Source organism: Mobula birostris, chromosome 11 (assembly GCF_030028105.1).
Source record: "Mobula birostris isolate sMobBir1 chromosome 11, sMobBir1.hap1, whole genome shotgun sequence".
NCBI classification, from domain to species: domain Eukaryota; kingdom Metazoa; phylum Chordata; class Chondrichthyes; order Myliobatiformes; family Myliobatidae; genus Mobula; species Mobula birostris.
This window is the reverse complement of record NC_092380.1, coordinates 64,386,114-64,413,778: the sequence shown is the minus strand read 5'-3', so window position 1 is coordinate 64,413,778 and position 27,665 is coordinate 64,386,114. Positions and strand designations below refer to the sequence as shown.

The 27,665-nt window shown below is 43.1% G+C and overlaps 1 protein-coding gene across 2 annotated transcripts in view; it reads right to left on the bottom strand.

Moving 5' to 3' along the window:
• The window catches only part of fads2 (fatty acid desaturase 2), a 118,873-nt gene that overhangs the window by 54,872 nt on the left and 36,336 nt on the right, over positions 1 to 27,665 (bottom strand). Inside the window, exon 2 of one of the 2 annotated variants that reach the window (XM_072272401.1) lies at positions 9,337 to 9,447. The exons of the other annotated variant lie outside the window; for it this stretch is intronic. Within the exon in view, the coding sequence (XP_072128502.1) occupies positions 9,337 to 9,447 (111 nt within the window). The remainder of the gene's footprint in view (positions 1 to 9,336; positions 9,448 to 27,665) is intronic. 2 annotated transcript variants of the gene reach the window in all.

Genomic DNA, 27,665 nt, shown 5'->3' with positions numbered 1-27,665 from the left:
AAAACTCCTAAATATTAATAGGACTACAATGATTGAGGAACTGGCACCTATCCACTCTCACACAGGCTGTAGATTACAACACAATGGCAGCTTGAATTTCTTTTTGGCCAGTTTTTGTTAAAAAAAAAACCTTGAAGCAGGAGACAGGGTGTAGTTACTCATCTTATTCACTCCCAGATAAATAGCAAGGACCTACTTGGAGTAAAGTCTAGTTTGGGGGGGGGGTGCCAGAGGGTGTTTTTTTTACACAGAGTGGTGGCACAACCAGGGTGGTGGTAGAGGCAGATACATGAAGAACATTTAACCAGTCTAAGAGACACTTAGATAAGCACATGGATTGAAGAAAAAAAGAGAGGGCAATCTGAGGGGGAAGGGTTAGATTTATCTTGGAGTAGGTTAAAGGATCAGTCGAAATGGCTTGTACTGTGCTGTTCCATTTTCATTCCTAGAGGGATCAGAAACCAAGGGGGAATAGATTTAAAGTGATTGATGGAAGGATACGCATAAAACAGCCATGAACTATGCGTAAGTGGAACAATGATTGTTATTTAAACTGCCTTATTTTTCAGCTATATGATGCTTGGTAGCAATATCTCATCTGGCGTGATGGATATTCGCTTCCTGGACCAGGGGCCGATTGTTTTGTCCAGCTCAGCTTTCTAAACACAGAAGCCACTTGTAATAGCAGTGTAATTTAAGCTTCCAACTATATTTGTTTAGCTTCTGATAAACAGGAGCCAGTCTTCAGTTCTTAAAATGTAAATGGAAAGCAGTAACCAGATTGAAGTTAAAACAAGGCACTGTCTATAGAGCAGCTTTGCAAACAAGCTCTTGTTTTATCTGTAGGAAGTAGGATGTTAATTACTGCATCTGGCTTATTGCTGCTTAAGAGGTTCAGTATATGACAATGGGTTATTTAATTTGGCTTGTTTCAAAACAGACAATGCTGACTAAGATGCTTGCAGACCAGATGGAGAAAAATCACTTAGCATATTAACAACTGATCTATTAATAAATCGAGAGCTTTGTGGACTCACAGCATTAATTGTGGGTAGCTGGGAAGTGTAGCTTCAACAGGCTTTTAGACTGCTTGTGTAAAAAAGGTATCTGAGAAAACATATACTTGAGAAGTCACCCAACTGGCAAAGAAACTATATAAATGTAGAGAGCAGTTCAGGCTTATTAAGAAGATTGAAGGAAACACTGGTTGAAATAGAATCCATTCCTCCGGCTTTGATTTCTGCAACAGATGATTCGTTCATCTGCAACACGGGTATGTTTTTTCAGTTTATAGGAATTGTGTTTTGGAAATCCTTTGAGTTTTAGAAATAGTTTATAATTAGGAACTGTTTAAGATAGACAGCTTCTGTGAGTTTTAAATAAACTGTGTTTTAAATTACTTTGTTAGCTGGAAATATCTTCTCCCTGGTGGGGGAACCCAATGCTCAAATAGTGCGTATTGACAACTAGACTCACCATGGAGAATAAACAGGGAAGTGAGCAAGTCTTTGAAGATTAGGAGGTTACAGTATAATCTCCCGTTAGTAATAGACTAAGACAACTGTGCTGTTCCATAGAGCACTATATGAGGTAATTCCTACCATTATCCATTAGGCTCTATAATGAATCAACCTATAGCAGGAGAAATGATGACCCCCTTCTGTTAGACTGTTTGAGGTAACTTATTTTTTATTCTTGCTTACTTCTCCTAATAATTCTATACCTGTACACTTGTAAAGCTACTATGACACTGTAATCTCCTTTGGGATCAATAAGGTATCTATCTATCTATTTATCTATCTATCTTTAGTGAGGGTACTCATGGCTACTTATATCGGATAGGCCTTAAGATCTTCACTTGAGTTTAGGATTTCATGGTCAGCAAACCCAATACCATCACACTGGAACACAGAACTAAGCTTACTGTTTTTTTTCAAATACTAAATACTATGCACCAAATACACTAATATGAACAAAGCATTGTAGGTTCAAACATTATTCATTCAAATACAATATCAGAATTCAGTTTCATTGCCATCATTGTGCTGGTGTACATTATTAATGTGCTGGTGTTCTGTAACATGGGATGGCAGGAGGTTTTGTGATACATGTTATTCTCTGTACAATAGGCAGCTTATTGTAAAATTATAGGGTACAGTAGTGCAGAAAGCAATTCTGGAAAAGGCTAATGCATGGGAGAATATAAAGCTAAGTTAGAGAAGGGAGAAAAAACATTTTTAATGCTGTAAAGGTTTCTGCCTCTGGCATTCTTTAGCATTCTTTCAAGTGATAACTTCCAAACCACTACCACTTACAGAATGAAGATCTTTCACACGTCTCTCCTCTCATCCTTCCACCACCTATACCTCCATGTGCACTGCTTCAAATGCAAGTTTATCCTTCTTTAAACACAGAGGCCAAAACTGTGGGCAGGTGCAGTTTTACTGATGTCCTGAGAAATTGCATCAAAACTTTCCTAATCTTTTATCATGTGTTCCTTGCAATAATGAGGCACATTCCATTAGCCTTCCAAACTGCTTGCCGTACTTGCGTGGTAACTTGAAGTGCTTCATGTATGAGGACTCAGATGCTTTTCTACCTCAACAATTTGCAAGCTTACTCCATTTAAACAACAAATTGCTTCTTCATTTTTCCTTATGTTCCATTTGACAATTCACTTAGCCTGTTTACATCTTCTTTGCAGGTTCCTTGCCTTTTTCTCTCAACTTGCTAACCCACCTTTCATCAGTAAATTTGGCTACAGTATGCTTGATCCCTTCATTGAAGTCATCAATGTAAATAGTTGAGGCCTAGCATTGATCCCTGTGGCATCCCGTTAATTGATGATGGCTGATTTATCTCAACCCCTTGTTTTTTGTTAGTCAAACATTTCTCTCTCTGTGGCAATGTTAACCCAACCACATACACTTCTTTCTTATTAAATAATCCATTATATGGCAACTTACCAAATGACTTCTGTAAATCCAAGCTAACCAGCCTACCCAACTGTTGTTCCAATTCTTAGTAAATTTTCTTTGCATCCTCTCCAGTCACAACCAGATCCTTCTTGTTATGTGGTGACCAGACTGTACATAGTATTCAAGAGTGGTCTAATTGTTATAGATAAAGTTCAAACATAATCGCCCTGCTCTATAAAGCAAACATCCCTTACGCCTTATCCTACTACCTTTAAGGATATGTCTCACTTTGTACCACTCAGGAGTCATGGAATTCCGTATCAATGAATCTGGAGCTCAGTGCAAACAAACTTAGTTCAAGAGCCAATTATTACTCTATTGGGTTCCAAGCTGTTATATTCCTCAGTAAATTAACATCGAAAGACTACATAGGTTGGAAGTTTGAAATCAAAATAGAAAAGACTGGAAAGCCTTACACAATGGAATTCAGAAGAATGAAGGGAAAGCTCAATGAAACCTATTGAATATTGAAAGATCTGGACAGGGTGGACATGCAGAGCATGTTTCCAGTAGTTTGAGAGTCTATGACCACAGAGCACAGCCTCAGAATAGAAGGAAGTCCCAATAGAATGGAGATGAGGAGGAATTTCTTTAGCCCAGGGGTTCCCGACATTTTAATGTTGTGGACCAATATCATTACGCAAAGGGTTTGTGGACCCCAGGTTGGTAACACCTGCTATAGCCAGCGGGTGATGAAACTCTAACATTCATTGTCACATTTGGCTTTGGAAGCAGTCATTGGTATATTTAAAACAGATTAGTAAAGGTGTCAAGGGTTATGGAGAGAAGACAGGAGAATGGGATTGAGAGTGATAATAAATCAACCACATTCAATTGTAACAGCTGACTCGCTGGGCCAAATGGCCTGATTTTGCTCCTATGTCTATTTTATATGGAGTCATAGAAAAGTAAAGCACAGAAACAGCCCCTTTGGCCCATCTAGTCCCTCCTGAACTATTTAAACTGCTTCCTCCCATCGACCTGCACCTGGGCCATAGTCCTCCGTACTCCAACCATCCATGTACCTATCCAAACTTCTTGTAAGCATTGAAATCGAGCTCGCATGCACCACCTGTACTGGCAGCTCATTCCATGCTCTCATGACCCTCTGAGCAAAGAAATTTCCCCTCATGTTCCCCTTAAACTTTTCACCTTTCACCCTTAACCCATGACCTCTAATTGTAGTTCCACTCAACCTCAGTGCAAAAAGCCTGCTTGATTTGCCCTATCTGTACCCCTCATAATTTTGTATACCTCTATCAAATCTCCTCTCAGTCTTCTACGTTCCAAGGAATGAAGTCCTAACCTATTTAATCTTTCATTATAACTCAGGTCCCCCAGTTCCAGCAACGTCCTTGTAAATTTTTTCTGTAATCTTATACTTATATTTTTCCTGTAGATCAGTAGCCAAAACTGCACACAATACTCAAAATTAGGCCTCACCAACATCTTATACACCTTCAATATAACATCCCATCTCCTGCACTCAATATTTTGATTTATGAAAGTCAGTGTGCCAAAAGCTTTCTTTATGACCCTTTCTGCCTGTGACACTACTTTTAGCGAATTGTGGACCTTTATTCCCAGATCCCTTTGTTCACCAGACTCCACAGTGTCCTACCATTGACTGTATAAAACCTACCCTGGTTGGTCCCACTGAAGTGCAAGACCTCGCACTTGTCTGAATTAAATTCCATTATAGTAAGGGAAACAGTTTCACATATGAGAGCATAGACTCATTTTGATAAAGAATCTTTGATGTAAGACATTAACTGTTTATCTTCCATCATCATTGTCTAACCTGATGAGTTCAGTGGATTCCAGTTAATTGGGCCATCCGTTAATCCTGGCAGCCTCCTATTTGGACCAACTCTTAAAGAACAGAAACTAAATAAGAAAATAGCCAGGATTCCCTTTGTTTATTTGGGACACTATGTTACTTAACTGGGACAGGAGACTGTTTTCAAACAGCTTCTAACTAGCATCATTCACATGCACTTGTGTAGTTGTTAGACAATATATCATAAACAATTATTAAACAGCATCAGGTACATGTGTTTGTATTCATAAAGCTGTGATCTTCGTCACTGTTAGTTGGTGAGAAATAAGCGGTAAGACAATTCAGTAATATTTTGCTCACCGTGCTTTCAAGCATTCAAGCTTGGAGATTCAAGAAACAGCTGGGAGTGAAATTTAAACAATTTCACTACTTCAGCAAGTTAGGAACTATAAAGAATTTGATGACATCATCTTGAATGTTGCAATGAAAATGAAAATTTGGAGGATGCAATTGTTGAAAGAAATTTCTGCACTCGGTGTCTGCACTGATTTGGTAATTTACAGTCAATCAAAAGAACACAGCAGCATACGATTTCTCCATTAATAACTATTGATGAGTTGGTAATAATATCATCTCCTCCTCTCTGACGATCAACATTGGCACACCTCAGGGGTGTGTGCTTAACCCACTGATCTACTCTCTCTACACCCAAGATTGTGCGGCTAGGTCAACTCAAGTGCCATCTATAAATTTGCTGATTGTTGGCAGAATCTCAGGAGGAGGCAAGAGGGTGTACAGGATGATGTCAAGAAGGTGTACAGGAGCAAGGTGTCCCAGCTAGTTGAGTGGTGTTGCAGCAATAACCTTACACTCAACGTTACTAAGACCAAAGAGCTGATTGTAGACTTCAGGAAGGGTAAGACGAGGAAACAAACCAATCGTCACTGAGGGATCAGAAGTGGAGAGAGTGAGAAATTTCAAGTTCCTGGGTGTCAAGATCTCTGAGGATCTAACCTGGTCCCAACATATCGATGTAGTAATAAAGGCAAGACAGCGAATATATTTCATTAGGAGTCTGAGGAGATTTGGTTTGTCACCCAAAGCACTCAAAAACTTCTACAGATGTACTGTGGAGAGCTTTCTGCCAGGCTGCATCACTGTCTGGTATGGAGAGGCTATTGCACAGGATCGAAAGAAGCTACAGAAAGTTGCAAAATTTGTCAGCTCCATCTTGGTTACTAGCCTCCGTAGTATCCAAGACATCTTCAAGGAGCGGTACCTCAGAAAGGCAGTATCCATCATTAAGGACTCTCATTATCCAGTACATGCCCTCTCCTCATTGCTACCATCAGGAAGGAGGTACAAAAGCCTGAAGGCACACAGTGATTCGGGAGCAGCCTCTGCCCCTCTGCCACCCGATTCCTAAATGGACATTGAACACATAAACACTACCTCACTTTTTCTATATTGTTTTTGCATTATTTTTAATTTAACTGTTTAATTATGTTCATATATATATAAACATATATACTTATAAACTTCTTTTTACTGTAATGGATTTTTTTCCTATACTATCATGTATTCCATTGTGCTGCTACCACTAAGTTGACAAATTTCACAACATATGCAGGTAATATTAAACCTGATTCTGATTCTATTAAAGTTCAAATACATTTATTATCAAAGTATGTATACTATATATATCCTTGAGATTCATCTCCTTACAGGTGGGCACAAACAACGAAACGCAATGGAACCCATTAGAAAAGGACCATCAAACACTATAAAGAGATAGAGAAAGAGATAGAGAGAGAACAAATTCTGCAAATAATAGAAGTAAGCAAGTAACATTCAGAATTGAAGTTCACAAGAATGAGTCCACAGCCACGAAGCCAGTCACAGCCGATCCAAGAGCTGGTTAGTTGCAGTTCACAGCCTCAGTTCAGTATAGAGTCAAGTAAACCTCACAGTCAGCGAGCTGAACACCAACCCCAATACTCTGATCTTTTCAATCTGGCCCAGTGCTTAAATCAGACAATCACTGGTTCGTTCTTCGCTCTCAAACCCAGGCCCAGCGGCTTCGATATGCTCTTGGGCCTGGGGCCTGCTGCCTTGATTCAATCCATAGCCGACCTTTCCAATTTGGTCCAGCACTTAAATTGGTCAAACCTCAGCTTGTTCCTCACTCTCAGGTGCAGGCCTCGCTGCCTTGCCTTGCTTCTGCCATGCCAAATTGCCTCCGGGTCCGCTCCAGCAGCCAAGCATTGGCTCGTTGCCCACTCTTGGGCCTGAGCTCAGCCACCACAATTTGGGTCAAACACGTCACACCGCAGCTGTCTTGCGCCTCCAAGACTTCAGTTCACACCGTAAAAATGCTTGGTCATACAGGCGGTTCAAAAGCTCGACTCCGAAAGGAACATCACAGGCTATTGCTTGCAGTGATCATTTTTGAGAAAAATTGTGATTAGTAAAGTAGTTAATAGTTGTTTTTGATGATAGCAAGACTTCGTTGTGTTTCACCAGCGCCATCTTAAACTGGAAGTTTTATAGTACTGTACTGTATTTGTACGGTACTAACTTGTTCTGTATTTAAGTACAAAATTTGTTACTCAGTTAGAATTTGTTTGTGTTTTTATACTTTTTAAATTATTTCCATGAAACTTCAGCTAATTAGGGCAGCTGCTTAATTGAGCCAAACTGTACTGGCCCCGGTGTTTCCCAAATAACCAGAATCCACTGTATATGCAGCATTTTCTCTCTTTTTTATTTTATAATTCCATATTTAAAAAGATGGTCACTGACATTTTAATAAGCCTAGTAAAATCCATTGCAAAAAATTAGACGGATTATTGACAATTAAAATTTTCACTTAAAATCAGATTAATATCTATTTATTTCAGTATTTTCTAGGCAGTTGAAACTGTACCCAAAGAGCTCACAAAAAAGTTGGTTGAGTGTATCACTTCAAAAACTCTGCATTAAGTTCCTCTTGAATCTGAACAAACAGGCATGCGTTCTTACTTCTGGTCTCAAGATCAATCTAGACTCAATACCCACTTTATTAGGTACCTCCTTTATCTAATACAGTGGCCACTGAATGTACATTCACAGATTTCTACTGCTGTAGCCCACCCACTTCAAAGTTTGATGCTCTTCTGTACACCACTTCTATAACGAGTGGTTATTTGAGTTACTGTTGCCTTCCTGTCGGCTTGAACCAGTCTGGCCATTCTTCTCTGATCACGTTCATTAACAAGGCACTTTCACCCATGGAACTGCCAGTCACTAAATGCTTTGCTTCTTGCACCATTCTCTGTAAACTTTAGACTGTTGTGCATGCAAGTCCCAGGAGATCAGCAGTTTCCGAGATACTCAATCCACCCCATCTGGCACCAACAACCATTCCAGGGTCAAAATCACTTAGATCACATTTCTTCCCTATTCTGATGTTTGGTCTGAACACCGACTAAACCTCTTAACCATGACTGCATGCTTTTATGCTTTGAGGTACTGCCACAAGATTGGCTGATAAGATACTTGCATTATGAGCAGGTAAACAGGTGTACCTAGTAAAGTGGACACTGGGAGTAAGTTCAACGCTTTCTTCATTATTCTTAGACAAGCCCAGCATTTGCAAGAAACTTCGCAGGACATGACATCACATGCCATTGATGGCCAATTGCTGGTCACATCAACAGCGCTATCAATGTAATTGACACCTCCTCCTGGCAATTCATTTGCTTTTGAGATATAGGGCTTCTTTGTTCCTAGCAGACATCTCCTATTTTTGCTTCAAATTCATTTCATACCTTAATATGGGATCTTGCACTGGCACAAAAACTAAACTAAATTCTCTTGGATGTGTAGTAGTCTGACCATTAGCACAAAAGGTCAGAATCAATCAGGTTTATTATCACTGGCATGTGACATGAAGTTTGTTAACGTAGCACCAGCAGTTCAATGCAACACATAATCTAGCAGAGAAAATAATAATAATAATAAATAAACAAGTAACTCGATTACGTATATTGAATAGATTAAAAAAGTGCAAAAACAGAAATACTGTATATTTTTTTTAAAGTGAGGCAGTGTCCAAAGATTTCATTTAGGAATCGAATGGCAGAGAGGAAGAAGCTGTTCCTGAATCGCTACAAGGACCTACAAAGACTGATACACGATCAATTAGCATGGATGTTAATTTTTGTAACCAAGGAAGGAATTTGTCTCTCACTTTCTAGAGAAATGTGAATGCCCGTTTAAAGTAAAGCAATCAGCTGCAGAATACTTAAAAGCATATTCACTTCAATTTCCTGTGTTATTTTCATTTAGTCATTAATCTTTTCAAATTAAACCAAAAAAAATGTAAAAGGAAGCAAGAAAGAATGTAAAATTTGGTAAAGATGTGAAATAAAAAATTGAAGGGCCTTGTCAAAATGTCGACTGTTTACTCCCCTCCATAGTTGCTACCTGACTTGTTGAGTTCCTCCAGCATTCTGCGTGTGTCAGTAAAATTAAAATATTGCATGTGCTAAATTTAGGTCAAAAGAACCATTGTGATTTCATCTGATTACATTTCACCTTTTTCTGGCGATCCTGGCTGGGCTCCCCTGGAGCTAACTCGCCAATAAGGAGAGGTTTCAGAAACTTACGGACAAAGGTAAGGTCTGGATGGAAAGCCCGGAATGCATCCTGCAACAAAACAGCACAAGCAATAAGAAGTCAAAATAAGACTTTTCAGAGAAAGAAGAGTGTACTTCTAATGCAGTAAAATTATTGTGACTATCGAGGCATATGACATTAGAAATGGATAAATTTAACAATTATTATTTTGCAACACCATCAAAGGCTCCCTGAGGCCGTACTGCAGTGGCTTTGGGCAGTGTAGAGTTCTATCCATCTGATAGTCCCCACCAGGTACAAACTCTACAGTGTAACAAGTCACAGAAATGGCAATCTTAAAATGCCAAACCTTTGCCAACTACTGAGCTTGGGAAACTGATGTAGGTCAACTCATTCTACACATAATCCTCATACAGGAGGCAAAGCTATAGCGGCATCCAAATCGTTGCTATTTAAATTATCTTTCCACTGCAATTAAAATATTAAGTGACTAAGCTACCCTCTTCCCAGATATTCCCCAGGATATAGTCCTTGTTTTTAAATAAACTTTCAATTATCATGTTCCTGTACACAGTGTGGGAATGTTTTTTTTTCTCTCTCTCTCTCTCTCTTCCTCTCTTCCTCTCTCCCTTCCTCTCTCTCCCTCCCTCCCTCCCTCTCTCCTTCTCACCCCTCTCCCTCACCTCTCTCCCACACACAGAACCAAGCTTAATATCACTGACATATATAATGAAATTTATTGTTTGTGTCAGCAGTACAGTGCAATACATGAACATTACTATAAATTGCAATAATATATATTTAAAATATATATGTGCGAAAAGACAGTGAAATAATGAGGCAGTTTTCATGAGTTCATGGACCATTCAGAAATCTGAATGTGGAAGGGGTAGAATCGGTTCCTAAAATGTTAATTGTGTGCCTTTAGGCTCTTGTACTTCCTCCTTGATGGTAGTAATAAAAAGTGGGCAGTCCTGGATGATGGATGCTGACAACTTGAGGCATTGCCTTTTGAAGATGCCCTCCATGGTGGGGTGGTGGGGAGTCTGATGCCCATGATGGAGCTAGGTGAGTTTACAACCCTCTGCAGCTTTTTCCAAATCCTGCGCATTGCCGACCCCGCATACCAGACAGTGATGCAACCAGTGAGAATGCTCTCCACAGTACATCTGTAGAAAATTGCGAGACTTTGGTGGTACACAAAATCTCCTCAAACTCCTAATGAAATACAGCTGCTAGTGAGCTTTCTTCATAATTGCATCAATATGTTGGGCCCAGGATAGATCTTCAGAGATATTGACACGCTGCAACTTGAAGCTGCTCACCCTTTCCACTGCAGACCCCTCAGAGAGACTTGCTGTATGTTCTCCCAATTTCCCCTTCCTAAAGTACACTTACAATCCCTTGGTCTTACTGACTCTAAGTGCAAGGTTGGGGTTGTGACACCACTCAAACAGCTGATCTATCTCACTCCTGCATGCCTCCTCGTCATCTGAGACTTTACCAGCACTGGTGTCAGAGAGTAGAGCAGTGAGCTAAGGACACATCCTTGAGGTACATCTATGCTGACTGTCAGTGAGAAGGAGCTGGTATTTCCCATCTGCACTGAATACAGTGAGAAAATCAAAAATCCAGTTGCAGAGGAAGGTACAGCAGACATCCCACCTCTCCTGGAAGTTCCAGGAGTCTCCTGCATATTAATAGTGGCTCCCTGATGCCCACAAATTATATACAATATCCCGGAAATCAATTGTTTTGAGAGCGAGAGAGAGAGAGAGAAAGCAAGAGAGAGAGAGAGAGAGAGAGAGAGAGAGAGCGAGTGAGAGAGAGCAAGAGAGCATGCGAGAGAGCGAGTGAGAGTGAGAGAGAGCAAACGAGAGAGCGAGCGAGTGTGAGTGAGAGAGCAAATGAGAGAGCGAGCAAGAGAGTGAGTGAGAGAGAGCGAGAGAGAGAGAGAGAGAAAGTGAGAGAGAGGGAGTGAGCAAGAGAGAGAAAGAGCAAGCGAGAGAGCACACCATGGCAGAGTGTTCTAAAAAAAATATAAAACATACGTCTCCCCAGACTACCCTAAAGTGTACCCCTGCCTAATAGGGGTCAAAAATAATGACAGTGTTGCTCGCTGCACTGTTTGCAACAACGACTTTTCTATTGCCCATGGTGGGTTAGGACTGTAAAAGACATGTTGAGGTGAGTTTAACAGGTGTCATTCGTTCATTAGCATAGCTAACATTATTTAAACTAGCTGGCTAGCTGCTAAGGAGCTACTCTATTGCAGACATCCCACCTCTCCTGGAAGTTCCGGGAGTCTCCCGCAAATTGATGGTGCTACCTCCCTGAAATGAGTTTTTGCAGGGTGGGATGTCTAGTAGAGAGGCCTGGGCTTTGATGTTTATTGATTAGCACTGAGGGGATGGTGGTGTTGAATGCTGAGCTGTCATCAATAAACAGCAGCCTGACATAGGGATTGCTGTTGTCCAGGTGATCTAAGAATGAGTAGAGAGCCACTGAGATTGCATCTGCTGTAGACCTATTGTGGAGATAGGCGTATTGCAGCAGGTGAAAGCTCTTGCTCAGGCAGGTGTTAATTCTGGCCGTGAATAATCACTCAAAGCACTTCATCACAGTGGATGCAGAGCTCACCCAGCTCTTCTTGTGCACTGATATGATTGATGTCCTTTCGAACGCCCCCCCCCGTACAGTTTCAAAACATTTTTTCTGACAATAACTTAACTCTTCTTCTCACTCCCACCACCTACTCATCATCTGTTAATCCGGTAGAAAGTAAAGAAAACGTTGCAATGCTTGTGTTCAGGTTTTCAAGCTACCAGTTCCATTTGCAGTGCACTTCAAAGCCTTTTACCAGGGTACTGCTGTGTAGCACCTTCAAGTAATGTGACCAAAGTGTATAAGTCTCAGGATGACATCTGGAACTGCCAAACTGTTCCCAGTGGCAACCAGCAGTGCCAGCCAAAATTAAACTTGAGGTTCATTTTGAGCATCTAATCCAGTTGTTCCAGTACAGGTGAAACACTGGCATCTACCTGACAATGAGGAAGGGTATATTCCATTCACAAGCAGCAGGGCAAATCTGTCCATCTAATTCCTGGGCTGTAAGTCTATGTTCAGTCATCATCAACGTGATAGAAACCTTCATTGCTACTGCTATCAAGTAGCACTTACTGACCAATAACCTACATACCATTGCCCATGTTGGGCTTCACCAGGACCACTCAGCTGCTGATCTCATCACAGCCTTAGTCCATTCCAGAGGTGAGATAAGGGTGTCTGTTCTGAACATCAGGCCAGCAGCTGATTGAGTGTGGCATCAAACTGCCCTGCTAGAACTGAAGTCAATCGACATAAAGGAGAAAGTACTTCACACGAAAGTACATATGGTTGTGGTGTTAAAGATCATTCATCCCATCCCTTGGCTATCCCTGCAAAACAACACATACAAAATGCTGGAGGAGCTCAGCAGATCAGGCAGCATTTATGGAAGATCATAGTGTCAAGATTTCATCAAGGTCTTGGCCCAAAACATCAACTGTTTCTTTTCTTCCATGAGTCGCTGCCTGACCTGCCGAGTTCCTCCGACATTTTGTTAGGTGTTGTGAGAGATTCTCCAGCATCTGCAGAACCTCTTGTGTCTATCACTGCAATGCTCTAGACCCAACCATCTTCAGCTGCTTCTCCAATGACCTTCCTTCCACTGCAACATCAAAAGTCGGGACGTTTGCTGATAGTTGCTCAATGTTGAAGTTCATTCAGAACCCATTGGCAAATGAAACAGCTATGCCAGCATGCACCAAGCTCTAGACAACATTCAGACATGGGCAAGTAAGAGGCAAGTAGCATTGTTCCACAAAGTACCATGGGATGGCCATCGAGAGAGAGCAAGAAAGAGTGAGGAAGGGAGGGAGGGAGGGAGGGAGAGAGAGATGAAGCACCATTGATGTTCATTGCAATTACATTAGTAATTCTTCACTGTGCAAGACACCAACAGTATGCCAGAAATTCGAAGGTGTCAGAGGGCAAAAATGAGTGCAGTTGTTATTAGTAAGATGCTTGGGAAGCTGAAAGGTCTGAAGGTAGATAAGTCACCTGGACCAGATGGACAACACCCAAGGGTTCTGAAGGAGGTGGCTAAAGAGATTGTGGAGGCATTAGTAGTGATCTTTCAAGAATGACCAGATTCTAGAGTGTTTTCAGAGGATTGCGAATGTTCAAATGTCACTCCACTCTTTAAGAAGGGAGAGAGGCAGGCATAAGACAGGAAATTTTAGGCCATCTAGCCTGACTTCAGTGATTCAGAAGATGTTAGAGTCCATTATTAAGGATCAGGTTTCGGGGTACTTGGAAGCACATGATAAAATATGGCCAACGTCAGAATGGTTTTCTTAATGGGAAATCTTGCCTGACAAAACAGTTGGAATTCTTTGAGGCAGGTTAGACAAAGGAGAGTCTGCGGTTGTTGTTTCTTGGATTTTCAGAAGGCCTTTGACAAGGTGCCAAATATAAGGCTGCTTAACAAGATAAGAGTTCATGACATTACAGGAAAGATACTAGCGTGGTCAGAAGATTGGCTGACTGGCAGGAGGTAGAATGGAATAAAGGGGGCCTTTTCTGGTTGTCTGCCAGTGACTAGTGAAGTTCTGCAGGGGTCAGTACAGGGACAGCTTCTTTTCACGTTATATGCAAATGATCTGCATGACAGAATTCATGGCTTTGTGGCCATGTTTACAGACAATACAAAGATAGATGGAGGTAGTGTTGAGAAAGCAGGGAGTCTGCAGAAAGGTAAAATTAGGAGAATGTGCAAAGAAGTGGCAGATGGAATGCAGTGTAGGGATGTGGTAGAAGGATTAAAGGTGTAGACTATTTTCTAAATGAGGAGTAAATTCAGAAATTGGAGGTGTAAAGGAACTTGAAAGTCCTGGTGTAGGATTCCCTAAAGGTTAACTTGGAAGTTGAGTTGGTAGTAGGGAAAGCATATGCAATGTTAGCATACACTGAGATGACTAAAATATAAAAGCTCGAAAGGGAATCGTCAGATATTCCCATTTAGGACTGTTACAGCTGAACTCCACCCTCGGCCGTTGGTACTCCAGTAAGCAAAATCGCTTTTTAAAAAAATTGAACAATCCTCAAATTCAGCAGACTCCAGACTGCAGAACAGCCAGGCAGCAAGTGCAGTTTCCCTTTAAGAAAGCTCTGCCATTAGGCTCAATATAATTGAGTTCAACCTGAAATTTAATGAGGAGAAAGTAAAGTCTGATGTAGCAGTATTTTAGTGGAGTGAAGAAAATTAAAGTGGTATGAGAGAGGAGTTGGCCAAAGGACATTGGAAGGAGATGTTGGCAGGGATGACAGCACAGCAGCAATGGCTTGAGTTTCTGGGTAAAATTGGGATGCTGCAGGATAGATGTATTCCAAACACAAAGAAATGCTCAAATGGCTAAACAGTACAAGTGTGGCTGACAAGGGAAGTCAAAACGAATGTAAAAACAAAAGAGAGAGCATACAACAAAGCACAAATTAGCAGGAAGATAGACGATTGGGACACTTCATAAACCAACAGAAAGCAAATAAAAGAATCTTTAGAAAAGAAAAGATGAAATATGAAAGCAAGCTTGCAAACAATATCAAGGTGGATAGAAAAAGCCTTTTCAAGTATATAAAAAATGAGAGTGGTTATAGGTCCACTAGGAAATGAGCCTGGAGAGATAATAACAAGGGACAAAGAGATGGCAGATGAACTAATTGAGTATTTTCACTGTGGAAGACACTACCAGTGCGCTAGATGTTGAAGGGTATGAGGGAAGAGAGTGCAGTTACTATTATAAGGGAGAAGGTGCTCAAAAAGCTGAAAGGCCTAAAGTTTCATAAGTCACCTGCACCAGATGAACTGCTCACTAGGGTTCTGAAAGAGGTGGCAGTAGAGATTGTAGATGCATTAGAAATGATCTTTCAAGAATCACTGGACTCTGGCATGTTTCCAGAAGACTAGAAAATTAACAAATGTCACTCCACTCTTTAAGAAAGGAGGAAGACAGCAGAAAGGAAATTATAGATCGGTTAGCATGACGTCAGTGGTTGGGAAGATTTTGGAGTCAATTGTTAACAATGAGGTAATGGAGTACTTGGTGACACAGGACAAGATAGGACAAACACAGCATGGTTTCCATCAGGGAAAATTTTGCCTGATGAACCTGTTGGAATTCTATGAGGAGATTACAAGTAGGATGGATAAAGGGGATGCAGTGGATGTTGTATATTTGGATTTTCAGAAGGCCTTTGACAAGGTGGCACACATGAGGCTGCTTACCAAGTTAAGAGCCTATGGTACTACAGGAAAGTTATTAGCATGGTTAGAGCATTGGCTGATTGGTTGGAGGTAGTGAGTGGGAATAAAAAGACCCTTTTCTGTTCGTTACTGATGTTCCACAAGGGTCGGTGTTGGGACCACTTGATTTAAAGCTGTATATCAATGGTTTAGACGAAGGAATTGATGTCTTTGTTGCAAAGTTTACAGATGATATGAAGATTGGTGGAGGAGCAGATATTGTTGAGGAAACAGGTAGGCTGCAGAAAGACTTAAGACAGATTAGGAGAATGGGCAAGAAAGTGGCAAATGAAATATAATGTTGCACTTTGGTAGAAAAAATAAATATGCAGATTATTTTCTAAACCGGGGGAAAATCCAAAAATCTGAGATGCAAAGGGACTTGCCAGTCCTTGTGCAGAACACCCTAAAGGTTAACTTGCAGGTAGAATCGGTGGTGAGGAAGACAAGTGCAATGTTAGCATTTATTTCCAGAGGTCTAGGATACAAGAGCAGGGATGCAATGCTGAGGCTTTATAAGGCACTGGTGAGGTTGCACCTTGCGTATTGTGAACAGTTTTGGGCTCCTTATCTAAGAAAAGATGTGCTGGCATTGAAGAGGGTCCAGAGGAGGTTCCTAAGGATGATTCTGGGAAAGAAAGGGTTATCATACAAGGAAGGTTTGATGGCTCTGAGCCTGTACTCGCAGGAATTCAGAAGGATGAGGATGATCTCATTGAAACCTTTTGAATGTTGAAAGGCCTAGACAGAGTAGATGTGGAAAGTATGTTTCCCATGGTGGGAGAGTCTAGGACAAGAGGGCACAGCCTCAGGATAGAGGGCCGTCCATTTAAAATAGAGATGTGTACAAATTTCTTTAGCCAAAGGGTGGTGAATTTGTGGAATTTGTTACCACAGGCAGCTGTGGAGGCCAGGTTGTTGGGTGTATTTAAGGCAGAGATTGATAAGTTCTTGACACAGCATTAAACGTTATGGGGAGAAGGCCAGGGAGAGGGGCTGAGGAGGGGAAAAAAAGATCAACCATGTTTGAATGGCGGAGCAGATTTGATGAGCCAAATGGCTTAATTCTGCTCCTACATCTTATGGCCTTTTTGCTCATCCATGTGCCTGTCCAAGAGTCTCTTAAATGTCCCTAATGTATCTGCCTCTATCACCACCTCCAGAAGTGCAACCAGTCTCTATATGAAAAACCTATCTCTGACACCCCTCCCCACATACACTTTCCTCCAAACACCTTAAAGTATATCCTTTAATATAAAGCACTGCCCCACTGGTAAAAAGGCACTAGTTTCCCACTCGATCTATGCCTCTTATACACGGTTCGGCTCTTATACACCTCTATCAAGTCTCCTCTTATCCTCCTTCGCTCCAAAGAGAAAGGCCACCTTCTCATGCCACCTTCCCTCACATGTTCTCCAATCAAACCAACATCCTGGTAAATCTTTTCTGCACTTTCTCTAAAGCTTTCTCCATAGCTTCCACTTCCTTCATACAAAGAAGGAAGGAATTGAAACGTGCAGAGGAAGCTAAAGGAGAAGATCAAGATGACTAAAGAGGAATACAGGAGAGAGCTGGAGAACAAGCTTGGGCAGAGGTGTGGAGACGCATGAAGAACATCACTGGCTTCAATCAGTCTAGCTGTAGAGCCTCAGAATGCAGCCATGAATGGGCTAATGAGTTACACCAATTCTTCAATAGATTTGACAACTGCCCTCCTGTTCACACCCCTCAGCACACCAGTCCAGGTGCCGAGGCACCCAATGCTCTCACAGTGCCAATACCTCCCCTCCTCCCTCTTCCCCCCTCCAAAACAACATATGGATGAACAACACAGGCTTCCCCTGTCTACATCCCTCTTTGCCCTGCACCTACCATCCACACCTCCACCAACCAACTACTATCATCCTAATCCTCACCTCCCCAGCCCCCACTTTCCACCAACTCCCTAGTCACCATGGACTCACCTTCACTACCAAGCAGGTGAGAAGGGGTCTGGGGAAGCTCAGACATGGCAAAGCATTGGGACTGGATTGTGTGAACACCAAGGGCCTGAAGGAGTGTGTTGAGCAACTGCGTGGAGTTCTCCAGCACATTTTCAGTCTGAGTCTCAGCCTGGAAAGTGTCCCGACTGTGTAGAATACATCGTGTGGGGTCCCAGTACCCAAGAAGGGCCAACCGAAAGTCTTGAATGACTATCATCAGTGACCCTGACCTCACACATCATGAAGAACCTGGAGAAGCTGGTCCTGACTCACCTCTGACCCTTGGTCAGATCAACACTCGATCCCCTGCAGTTCGCCTACCAGGAGCACATCATTGATGCTGTCATCTATCTGCTGAACAGAGCCTACTCCCATTTTGATAAGCAGGGCAGCACTGTGAGGATCATGTGTTTTGATTTCTCAAGTGCCTTCAATACCATACAGCCCTCATAGTTGGGAGACCAGCTCCATTTATTGCAGATCAGCATATCCACTGTATCCTGGATAATGGACAACTGACTGGCAGACTAGTTTGTGCAGCTTCAGGGTTGTGTGTCAGACGTGGCTATAAGCAGCACCAGGGCCCCAGAGGGGCCTGTATTGGCTCCCTTCCTGTTTACCCTGTATACCTCAGACTTTAGATACAACGCTGAGTCATGTCATCTGCAGAAATTCTCTGATATCTCTGCAATAGTTGTGTATATAAAGGGAGGATGGGAGGATGAATACAGGGCCCTGGTGGAGAACTTTGTCAAATGGTGCAAGCTGAATCATCTGCAGTTCAACATCAGTAAGACAAAGGAAATGGTGATGGACTTTAAGAAGACTAAGCCTGCATTGCTCCTGTTACTATTGATGGTGAGGATGTGGATGTGGATGTGGTGAGGACCTACAAGTACTTGGGGTGCACCTGGATGAAAAACATGAATGGAGAACCAACACAGAAGCTGTGTACAAGAAGGGCAAGAGTCACCTATACTTCCTGAAAAGATTGACGTCCTTTGGAGTATGCAAGCCTTTCTTTCACATGTTCTACCAGTCTGTTGTTGCCAGTACAATCTTCTATGCTGTGGTGTGCTGGGGCAATGACATCAACACAAGTGATGCCAACAGGCTCAATAAACTGATTAGAAAGGCTGGCTCTGTAATAGGAGTCAAACTGGACACACTGGAGGCTGTGATAGAACAAGGGGCCCTACAGAAAATATTGACAATTCTGGACAATGTTTCTCATCCTTTGCATGCCACCTTGGCTGAACAGAGGAGCACTTTTAGTAATAGACTAAGACAATTGTGCTGCTCCAAAGAGCACTATATGACGTCATTCTTACCTTCGGCCATTAAGCTCTATAATGAGTCAACCTCTATCTGGCCAAGTAATAACCCCCCCCCCCCCCCCATTAGACTGTTTGAGGTAACTTTTTTTTAATTCTTTCTACTTCTCTTCTAATATTTATATTTGTGCACTCGTAATGCTACTGTGATATTGTAATTTCCTTTGGGATCAATAAAGTATTATCTGTCTAATGAGGTGACCAGAACTGAACACAATACTCCAAGTGTGGTCTTTTTTTTATTAAGTGCAATTGTGAACAATAGCCAGATCAGAAATGCTGATCAAGTCAACTAGTTCCCACAGAGAACTCTGATAGGCCAGTCAGATGGTTCACATATGTACAATTAAGAAACATTAAAAAATAGTAGAAATACTGGAGTCTTGATGATCATGATGAAGTCTGCTGGAGAGAGACATTTATACACATGCTGTCCTCCATAATTCAAAGAGATTGAAGGATAAGGTTGCAGGGTGACAAAATGTGGCAGGAAAACTTGGAACTAAAAACTAATCCATACCGTGAGAAAACAGCACACATTCTAACCGGAGTTTTAAAAGAGCTGCAACATCACCTCGTGACTCGAGTTCAATTCCCCAACTAACAATGGGCAATATACCATACACCTTCTTAACCACCTATCATCTTGCATGGCAACTTTGAGGGATCTCTGGATGTGAACCCCAAGATCCCTCTGTTCCTCCACACTGCTAGAATCCTGCCATTAATCCTGTATTCTGCCTTCCGGTTTGATCTTCCAAAATGTATCACTTCATACTTTTCTGAACTAAAGTCCATCTGCCACTCACAGCACAGCTCTGTATTCTGTCAATATTCTGTTGAACATCAACCTTCTATACTATACACAATATCACCAACCAGTGTCATCTGCCGACTTACTAACTTTCTACATTATCCACTACCATCGTGTCATCTGCAGACATACTAACCCACCTGTCCATTTCATCATCTAAGTCATTTATAAAAATTACAAAGAGCAGGGGTCCCGGAACAGATCCCTGTGGAGTACCACTGGTCACTGACATCCAGGCAGAATACGCTCCACCTACTATAAACTTCTGCCAGCTGTGGGCAAGCCAATTCCGAATCCACAAGTTTCCCTAGATCCTTCATCTCCAGACTTTCTGAATGAGCCAACTATGGGGAACATTGTTGAATGCCTTACTAAAATCCATATACACCACCTCCACTGTTCTATCTTCATCAATATGTTTTGTCATTATTATTCCTAAAACTTTCACAGCCAAAGTTAGAACTTCCTTGGAACTCCCCGTCAGGAAATGTACAGCAGACTTGATTCAAAATCAGGGCAGTGGAGACAATTCAGCGATGAGCAGTATCTTCGATAATAGACTGCAAAAATAACAAGCCACAAGGGACCACAGAATGAGAGAGAACAGATACTGAACACCACAGGCAACAAAGTAACTGAAGGGTAGAAGCAACTGGTTGAGGCTGGCAGGTTCAATAGATAAACAAGGACTGTGGATGAGAGCTGGGTTTAAATAGGCTGCAGGTGATGAATTGGGAAGGATTTGCAGGTGAAGAATTGGAAATGAGCTGCAGCTGAATCCTGTTAGCCGGGTAGAGACCGGCAAGTGCCTGTCTGTGCAAGCATGACAGGACCCCTCCTCTTACAACATGCACCAGAAGACCCAGTATGATGCAGACGGGTCCGGAAGAACTCTTTGATGAGCGATGGATCCAAGAAGAAACTGGATGGCACCCTAGACCTCTCCTCCGGACCACCCTTCCCAGTCGCCCAGGTACTACACACCTCATCCACAATGAAATGAATCCATCAATCAGCGACCCACGTACAATCCTGGGCTCCAAAAGTGCAGGCTGAGGTCAGATGAGTGGTCCTTGGACAATGGGCTTGAGGCAGGAAACGTGGAAGGTAGCTATGATCCTGAGGGATGGTGGTAACTGGAGACGGTAAGTGACTGGACTGATGCGATGGGTAATCATGAATGGAGCAATGAACTAGGGCGGGAGCTTGCAGGTGTTGGTGTGCAGGGCTAGATCTCGAATTGACAGCCAGACAAGGGTCCCCAGGCTGGAGTAGTCTACCTGCTCACTGCTGGCAGTTGTTTGTGGTTAGCAGCTAGGATGGCCCTCCCACAACTTTCCGGTATTCCAGCAGCAGCAATCCAGGGCCTGGAAGATGGGGTCTCCATCGTTGGCTCTTCCATGGAGAACAAAGGAGGTTGGTAGCCATACAGCATTTCAAAGGGGGCATACCTATGGCAGAAGAGGTGTGTAGGTCAGGAGACAGTTTGGTCCAGACCAGATACATCTTCCATATGGAAGCGTTAGAGGCAGCAAAGCATCACAGATACTTCTCTACTTGCTGATTGGCACTTTCTGACTGACCACTGGTGTGCGGATGACAGTCAGAGGACAAACTCACTGAGATGTGGAGGAGGGAGCAGAAGGCTCACCAGAGGCAGGAGATAAATTGTTGGCCCTGGTTTGGCATAATGTCCTAAGGGAAACCATGGAGGCGAACTACATGTTGGAGAAGCAAGTTCCCTGATGGTAGACAATGAAGTGGGTTGCCTTGGAGAACCGGTGCTCTACCATCGTGATCATCATGGCCCGTCGGAAGGTGGCACACCCGTGATGAAATCCATGGCAATGTGGGACCACAGGCATTGACGGATTGGTAGGGGTTGCAGGAGATGAACTGCCATACGTCTGCAGTCCTAGTAGGCCACCAAAACTGGCATCGCAGAAAATCCAGAGTCCATTCTGCACCTGGATGGCTGGAGAGGGGTGAGGAGAGGGCCCACTGGAATGCCTCAGGATGCAAGGCCCCCAGCAGGTACATGCAGTGGTCAGGTGTGTCGGCCAGAGCAGGCTCGTGTCTAGGGCCTGACAGAGCTGGTCCTCAAGAACCAGTTGTTGCTACTATATTTTCCCTTTTTGTGTATTTTCACAGTTTGTAATCCTTTGCACATTAGTTGTTTGTCCATCCTGTTGTGTGCAGTCTTTCATTGATTCTATTGCATTTCTTGGATTAACTCTGTATGCCCACAAGAAAATGAATATTGGGGTTGTATTTGGTGACATATATGTACTTTCATAATAAATTTACTTTGTACTTTGGTCTGGTGGTCGTTCCAGATCAGGAAGGGCTCGATATTTCCCATCAGCCAATGTCTCCAAGGCCCATTGAGTGGAGAGTAGCTCCCTGTCTCTTACTACATAACAGTGTTGTGTAGAGTTGAACTTGCTCGAGAAGAAGGCACAAGAGTGTGTCTTTCCACCCTGTTCTCGCTGGGACAGAATGGCCCTGGCGCCCACCTCGGATGCATCCACATCTACCACTAAAGGTCCTGAGGGGTTCAGATGGTGGAGAATGGAAGTGGTGGGGAAGCACCTCTTAAGCTCCTTGAAAGTAAGGTCTAAGGCAGGCAACCAAGTTATCCATAAGGGAGGTGAGAGAAGTGGCAATTTGGCTGAGTTCCAGATGAAACAGCAGAAGAAGTTAGAATAGCCCACGAAGCTCTGTAGCTGTTTGAGGGAATATAGTCAGGGCCATGCCCACACCTTCTCTGTGTCCAAGTTGTTACACCAGTGATGCTCATGCTCTTGGGAAGATAAGGGGGCTCTCCTTAACTGCATGGCCCCTGGAGGCATTGCTGATGAGGGTCCTCTACTATGACATGGAATTGGAGTTCAGCCTGGTGATCTGGAGGCTGCTTCCAGGAGACACCTGTCAACATGAAGGGCCAGAATGAGGATGTTTTCAAGGTCGTGAGCACTTTCAACTTGTCTTTCAAATGCTGCAAGAGGCCACGATGATATTTGCCAACAGCACTTCCACATTCCAGCCACAGTCCACCGCGATGGTCCTGAATTCCACGGTGCAATCCAGCACGGAGCCTGAGCCTTGACGCAGGTGAAGTATCTGACTCGCTGCCTCCCTTCCACTTCCTAGATGGTCAAAAACCCCGCACATCTCAGTGGCGAATACCTCGTTTTTGCTTCAAATGGTGGTTTTAATGTCCCAGTTAGCGTCAGCCCAGGTTAGGGCTTGCCCAGTCGAGAGAGAGGTGATGAAGACAATCTTGACACGTTTCATACAATACAGAAGTGAATGCAGCTCGAAGTGTAAGATGCACTGGGACAGGAAGTTGTGGCATTAGATTGGGGAATCCAGCGAAGCTTTTGGGCACTGGAATCTGGGGTTCCGAGGGAAAAGGTTGACTGCTTCTCATTTTTCCTTCTCTCACTTACAACTTTTTTAACATCCAACTGTCCCATCACAGCTCCACCATTTGCCTTGCCTGTTTCCTCCTTCCATCTTTGCAGTATCATTTGTCATGCAGGGAAATGACCAGAATTTAAAAACTTTTGCCCATCTCAGGAATGTGGAAATCACCATCTGAATAGCAACCCTTCCACCAGATAATCACAATCTTGGCATCATTTTTAATTCCCATGTGAAGTACAATCAGCCTCTTGTTATTGCAACCTGCTGACCTTCAGCTGGCTGCCAATTGCCTGGAATGTACGTCTCGCATTGAGACTCCTGTGTTTTAAGTTTCTCCTCTTGCTCTCAAGTTCCGTGTTTTGTGCTCACTTAAATTAATTTATCCTTCTTTTCTGTGATATTTAAAATATTTTTCATCTTCCAAGCATTTCTTTCTGCATTATACAGTCAGGGGCTTCAGGCCAAACAACGTAAAGTGACAGCAGAGGTCCCATGTCAAGTGCCTGGGGGAGCAGCAGAAGTTCTGTGTCAATTCCTGGGTTGGATACCCTCCATTTGTAGTGTAAACTTTCCACCACAGTGAATGTAGTTCAGTTTCATGTCACACCCACTCAATGGGGATTATGGAATAGTGATTAGGAGGTGTAATCCAGATTGATTGTCTCCTGTGAAACCAATTCCAGCTTCCTCCCCCTGCCTTGCCTGTGGGCAGTGAGCCTCTGCACCACTAAACTGTAAGGCACTGTGTCAATGCAGTCTTGGTGACCGAGGTGGAGACGTTCAATATTTGAGAGCGGAGGTGCTCCAGACATAATGCATAAGGAGTGGTAATAGATAAGTGGAGCTTTAAATTCCAGCAATTGTCCCGATGAACTAATTGCAGAAGTATTCATATGGATGAGCAACGTTTAAATACCATACCCACAAACAAGATCGTTAGTCTCAGGTATTACCGTGTGCACACGGTCCTCCCTCACCTATCAGCAATCCCCATTAATCATGTCCTGCAATGGAATCTTGCAAATTTTATATTACTCCCACACACACACGTACAGCATCTTGAATAGCTTGTACACATGGCCAGTACATGATAACCGGTAATGAAGGAGCAGGAACGTACTGCCCTGCCCTTGCAGGATAGAGTGGTGCACAACTAGCAGCTGCTGCTAACCACCCAGGGCACGCTGCTACATCCCCTCACACAGAGGAGGGCTGATGAGCTTTATTTGTCACGTGCACATCAGAGACATACGGTGAAAGAGCGTCATTTCTCATCAAAGACCAACACAGTCTCTGGATTGTGCTGGGCCAGTCCACAAGTGTCGCCACACTTCTGGTGCCAACCGACGATAGAGATCTTAGTAGCACGGTGCCATGAGAACAATCTATCCGTCAAAGTCAGCAAAACAAAAGAGCTGGTCATTGACTTCAGCATGGGAGGGGGGGGACCGTGTACGGGCTCCTGTTTTCATCAATGGCACTGAGATTGAGAGGATTGAAAGCTCCAAGTACCGAGGAGTGAGCATCACCAATTGCCTACCCTGATCCAACCACGTAGTAGATGGCATGGCCAAGAACATTTACCAAAGCCTCTACTTGCTCAGGAAGCTAAATAAATTTGGCATGTCCCTGTCAACCCTTACCAAGTTTTATTGATGCACCATAGGAAGCATCCTATCAGAATGCATCGCGCCTTGGTACAGCAACTGCTCTGCCTATGACCTCAAGGAACTGCGGAGTTGTGCACATCACTGACACCAGTCTCCCCTCCGTGGACCCTGTACTTCTCACTGTCTCAGTAAAGCAGCCGGCAGAATCAAAGACTCTTCCCACCCGTCTCCCCTCTCTTGTCAGCAGAAGATACAACGGTCTGAAAGCGTGTTCCACCGGACTCAAAGGAGCTCTACCTCAGTGTTATCAGCATATTGAATGGTTCTCTAGTATAGTAGACGAACTCTTTACCTCGCAATGTACCTTGCTATGATCTTGCACCTTATTGTCTCCCTGTTATGATATGCACCTGACCGCACCATCTACTGGGTTTAGACGCTCCAAACCTCCAGAATATGAATAGCTGGTGTAGCCCCTTTAAAGACTCAGGCCTGCTCCACTAATTGGCAGCAGTGTGTTGATGCCAGAATTTTAATATTTAATATCTAAACTGAGATTCAGTGCTCAATCATCAGCTCAACTTTGGATTCTCATATAGCGTCCAGTCTAGAACCCTGTCCTGTTTTCAGCCTTGCATTGTGTTCCGATTCCAGTCTCGGATATTCCAGCACTTGGGTCTAACCATCCTCGCCTAGGTCTGTCGTCACACTACCTGCATTTCACTCTCTGTGTAGCTGTTACACTTTATTCCGCAACAGCTACACAAAAAGTTTAGCCGTTTCAGATTGAAGTCTATTACCAAGATGCACTGCGTAATAATTTGTTTTCTATGAAATGTTCACAAGATAAACTTTTTACTGTACCTTAGTACACATGACAATGTTCAATTCAAATTTCAATATTATTTAAACACCAAAGTATAAAAGGGAATTGTCAAATTACTTTAAATATATTTCAAAACATTTACCAAAGAAAAATATTGTAGTTTGAAACAACTGAAGTGTCTTATTCTGGAAGACTGTCATTGATATTCATTTTGAAAGGACAATGGCCTTTTTGTATAAAAGCTCATGTTAGTGATTAGAGTAATGCTATCACAGCTTGAGCAATCAGTGATTGGGATTCAATTCCTGCCACTGTCTCTGAGAGTCTGTATGTTCCTCACATCATTGCATGACTTTCATCTGGTGCTCCACTTTCCTCTCTTATGCCAAACGTGTACGGTTAGGCCAGGCAGCATCTCTAGGAAGAGGTACAGTCGATGTTTCAGGCTGAGACCCTTCGTCAGGACTAACTGAAGGAAAAGCTAGTAAGAGATTTGAAAGTTGGAGGGGGAGGGGGAGATCCAAAATGATAGGAGAAGACAGGAGGGGGAGGGATGGAGCCAAGAGCTGGACAGGTGATTGGCAAAAGGGATACAAGAGGATCATGGGACAGGAGGTCCAGGAAGAAAGACAAGGTGGGGGGGGAACCCAGAGGATAGGCAAGGGGTATAGTCAGAGGGACAGAGGGAGTAAAAGGAGAGTGAGAGAAAGAATGTGTGTATAAAAGTAAATAACAGATGGGGTACGAGAGGGAGGTGGGGCATTAGCGGAAGTTAGAGAAGTCGATGTTCATGCCATCAGGTTGGAGGCTACCCAGACGGAATATAAGGTGTTGTTCCTCCAACCTGAGTGTGGGTTCGTCTTTACAGTAGAGGAGGCCGTGGATAGACATGTCAGAATGGGAATGGGATGTGGAATTAAAATGTGTGGCCACTGGGAGATCCTGCTTTCTCTGGCGGACACAGTGTAGGTGTTCAGCAAAGCGGTCTCCCAGTCTGCGTCGGGTCTCGCCAATATATAGAAGGCCACAGTCCTGACGAAGGGTCTCGGCCTGAAACGTCGACTGTACCTCTTCCTAGAGATGCTGCCTGGCCTGCTGCATTCACCAGCAACTTTGATGTGGGTTGCTTGAATTTCCAGCATCTGCAGAATTCCTGTTGTGTACGGTTAGGTTTAGTGAGTTGTGGGCATGCTATGCTGGGAGCCAGAGGCATGATGGGCTGCTCGACACAATCCTCACTGACTCAATTCGTTGCAAAGTACATGTGACAAATAAAGGTAATCTTTATCTTTAGTTTTAGCTCAAAGATTTTCAGCGATGACCTTCTTTCTGTCATAAGGTCTGATGTGGGAAGATTCACTGATAACTGCACAATGTTCAGCTCTATTAGTAACACCTCAACAGAGAACATAGAACATAGAAATCTATGGCACATTACAGGCCCTTTGGCTCACAATGTTGTGCCGACCGTGTAATCTACTCTAGAAACTTCCTAGAAGTTCCCTACTGCATAGCCCTCTATTTTTCTAAGCTCCATGTACCTAAGAGGCTCTTATAAGACCCTATTGTATCTGCTTCCACCGCCGGCACTGCGTTCCATGTACCCGCCACTCTCTGTGTGAAAAACTTAGCTCTTAGCTTTGAAGCACCTTAAAACTATGCCCCCTCGTGTTAGCCATTTCAGCCCTGAGAAAAAGCCTCTGACTATCCACACGATTAATGCCCCTCATCATCTTATGCACGTCTATCAGGTCACCAACCGTCCTCTGTCGCTCTAAGGAGAAAAGGCCAAGTTCACTCAACCTATTCTCATAAGGTATCTCAGATAATGAATAATCTATGGATGTTTGTAGGCATGGACAACATTCAAAATTGACTGATGAGTGGCAAGTAACATTAGCAGCACAAAAGCTTGGCACTTCCTCTTGATATTCTGTGGTCCTACCTGT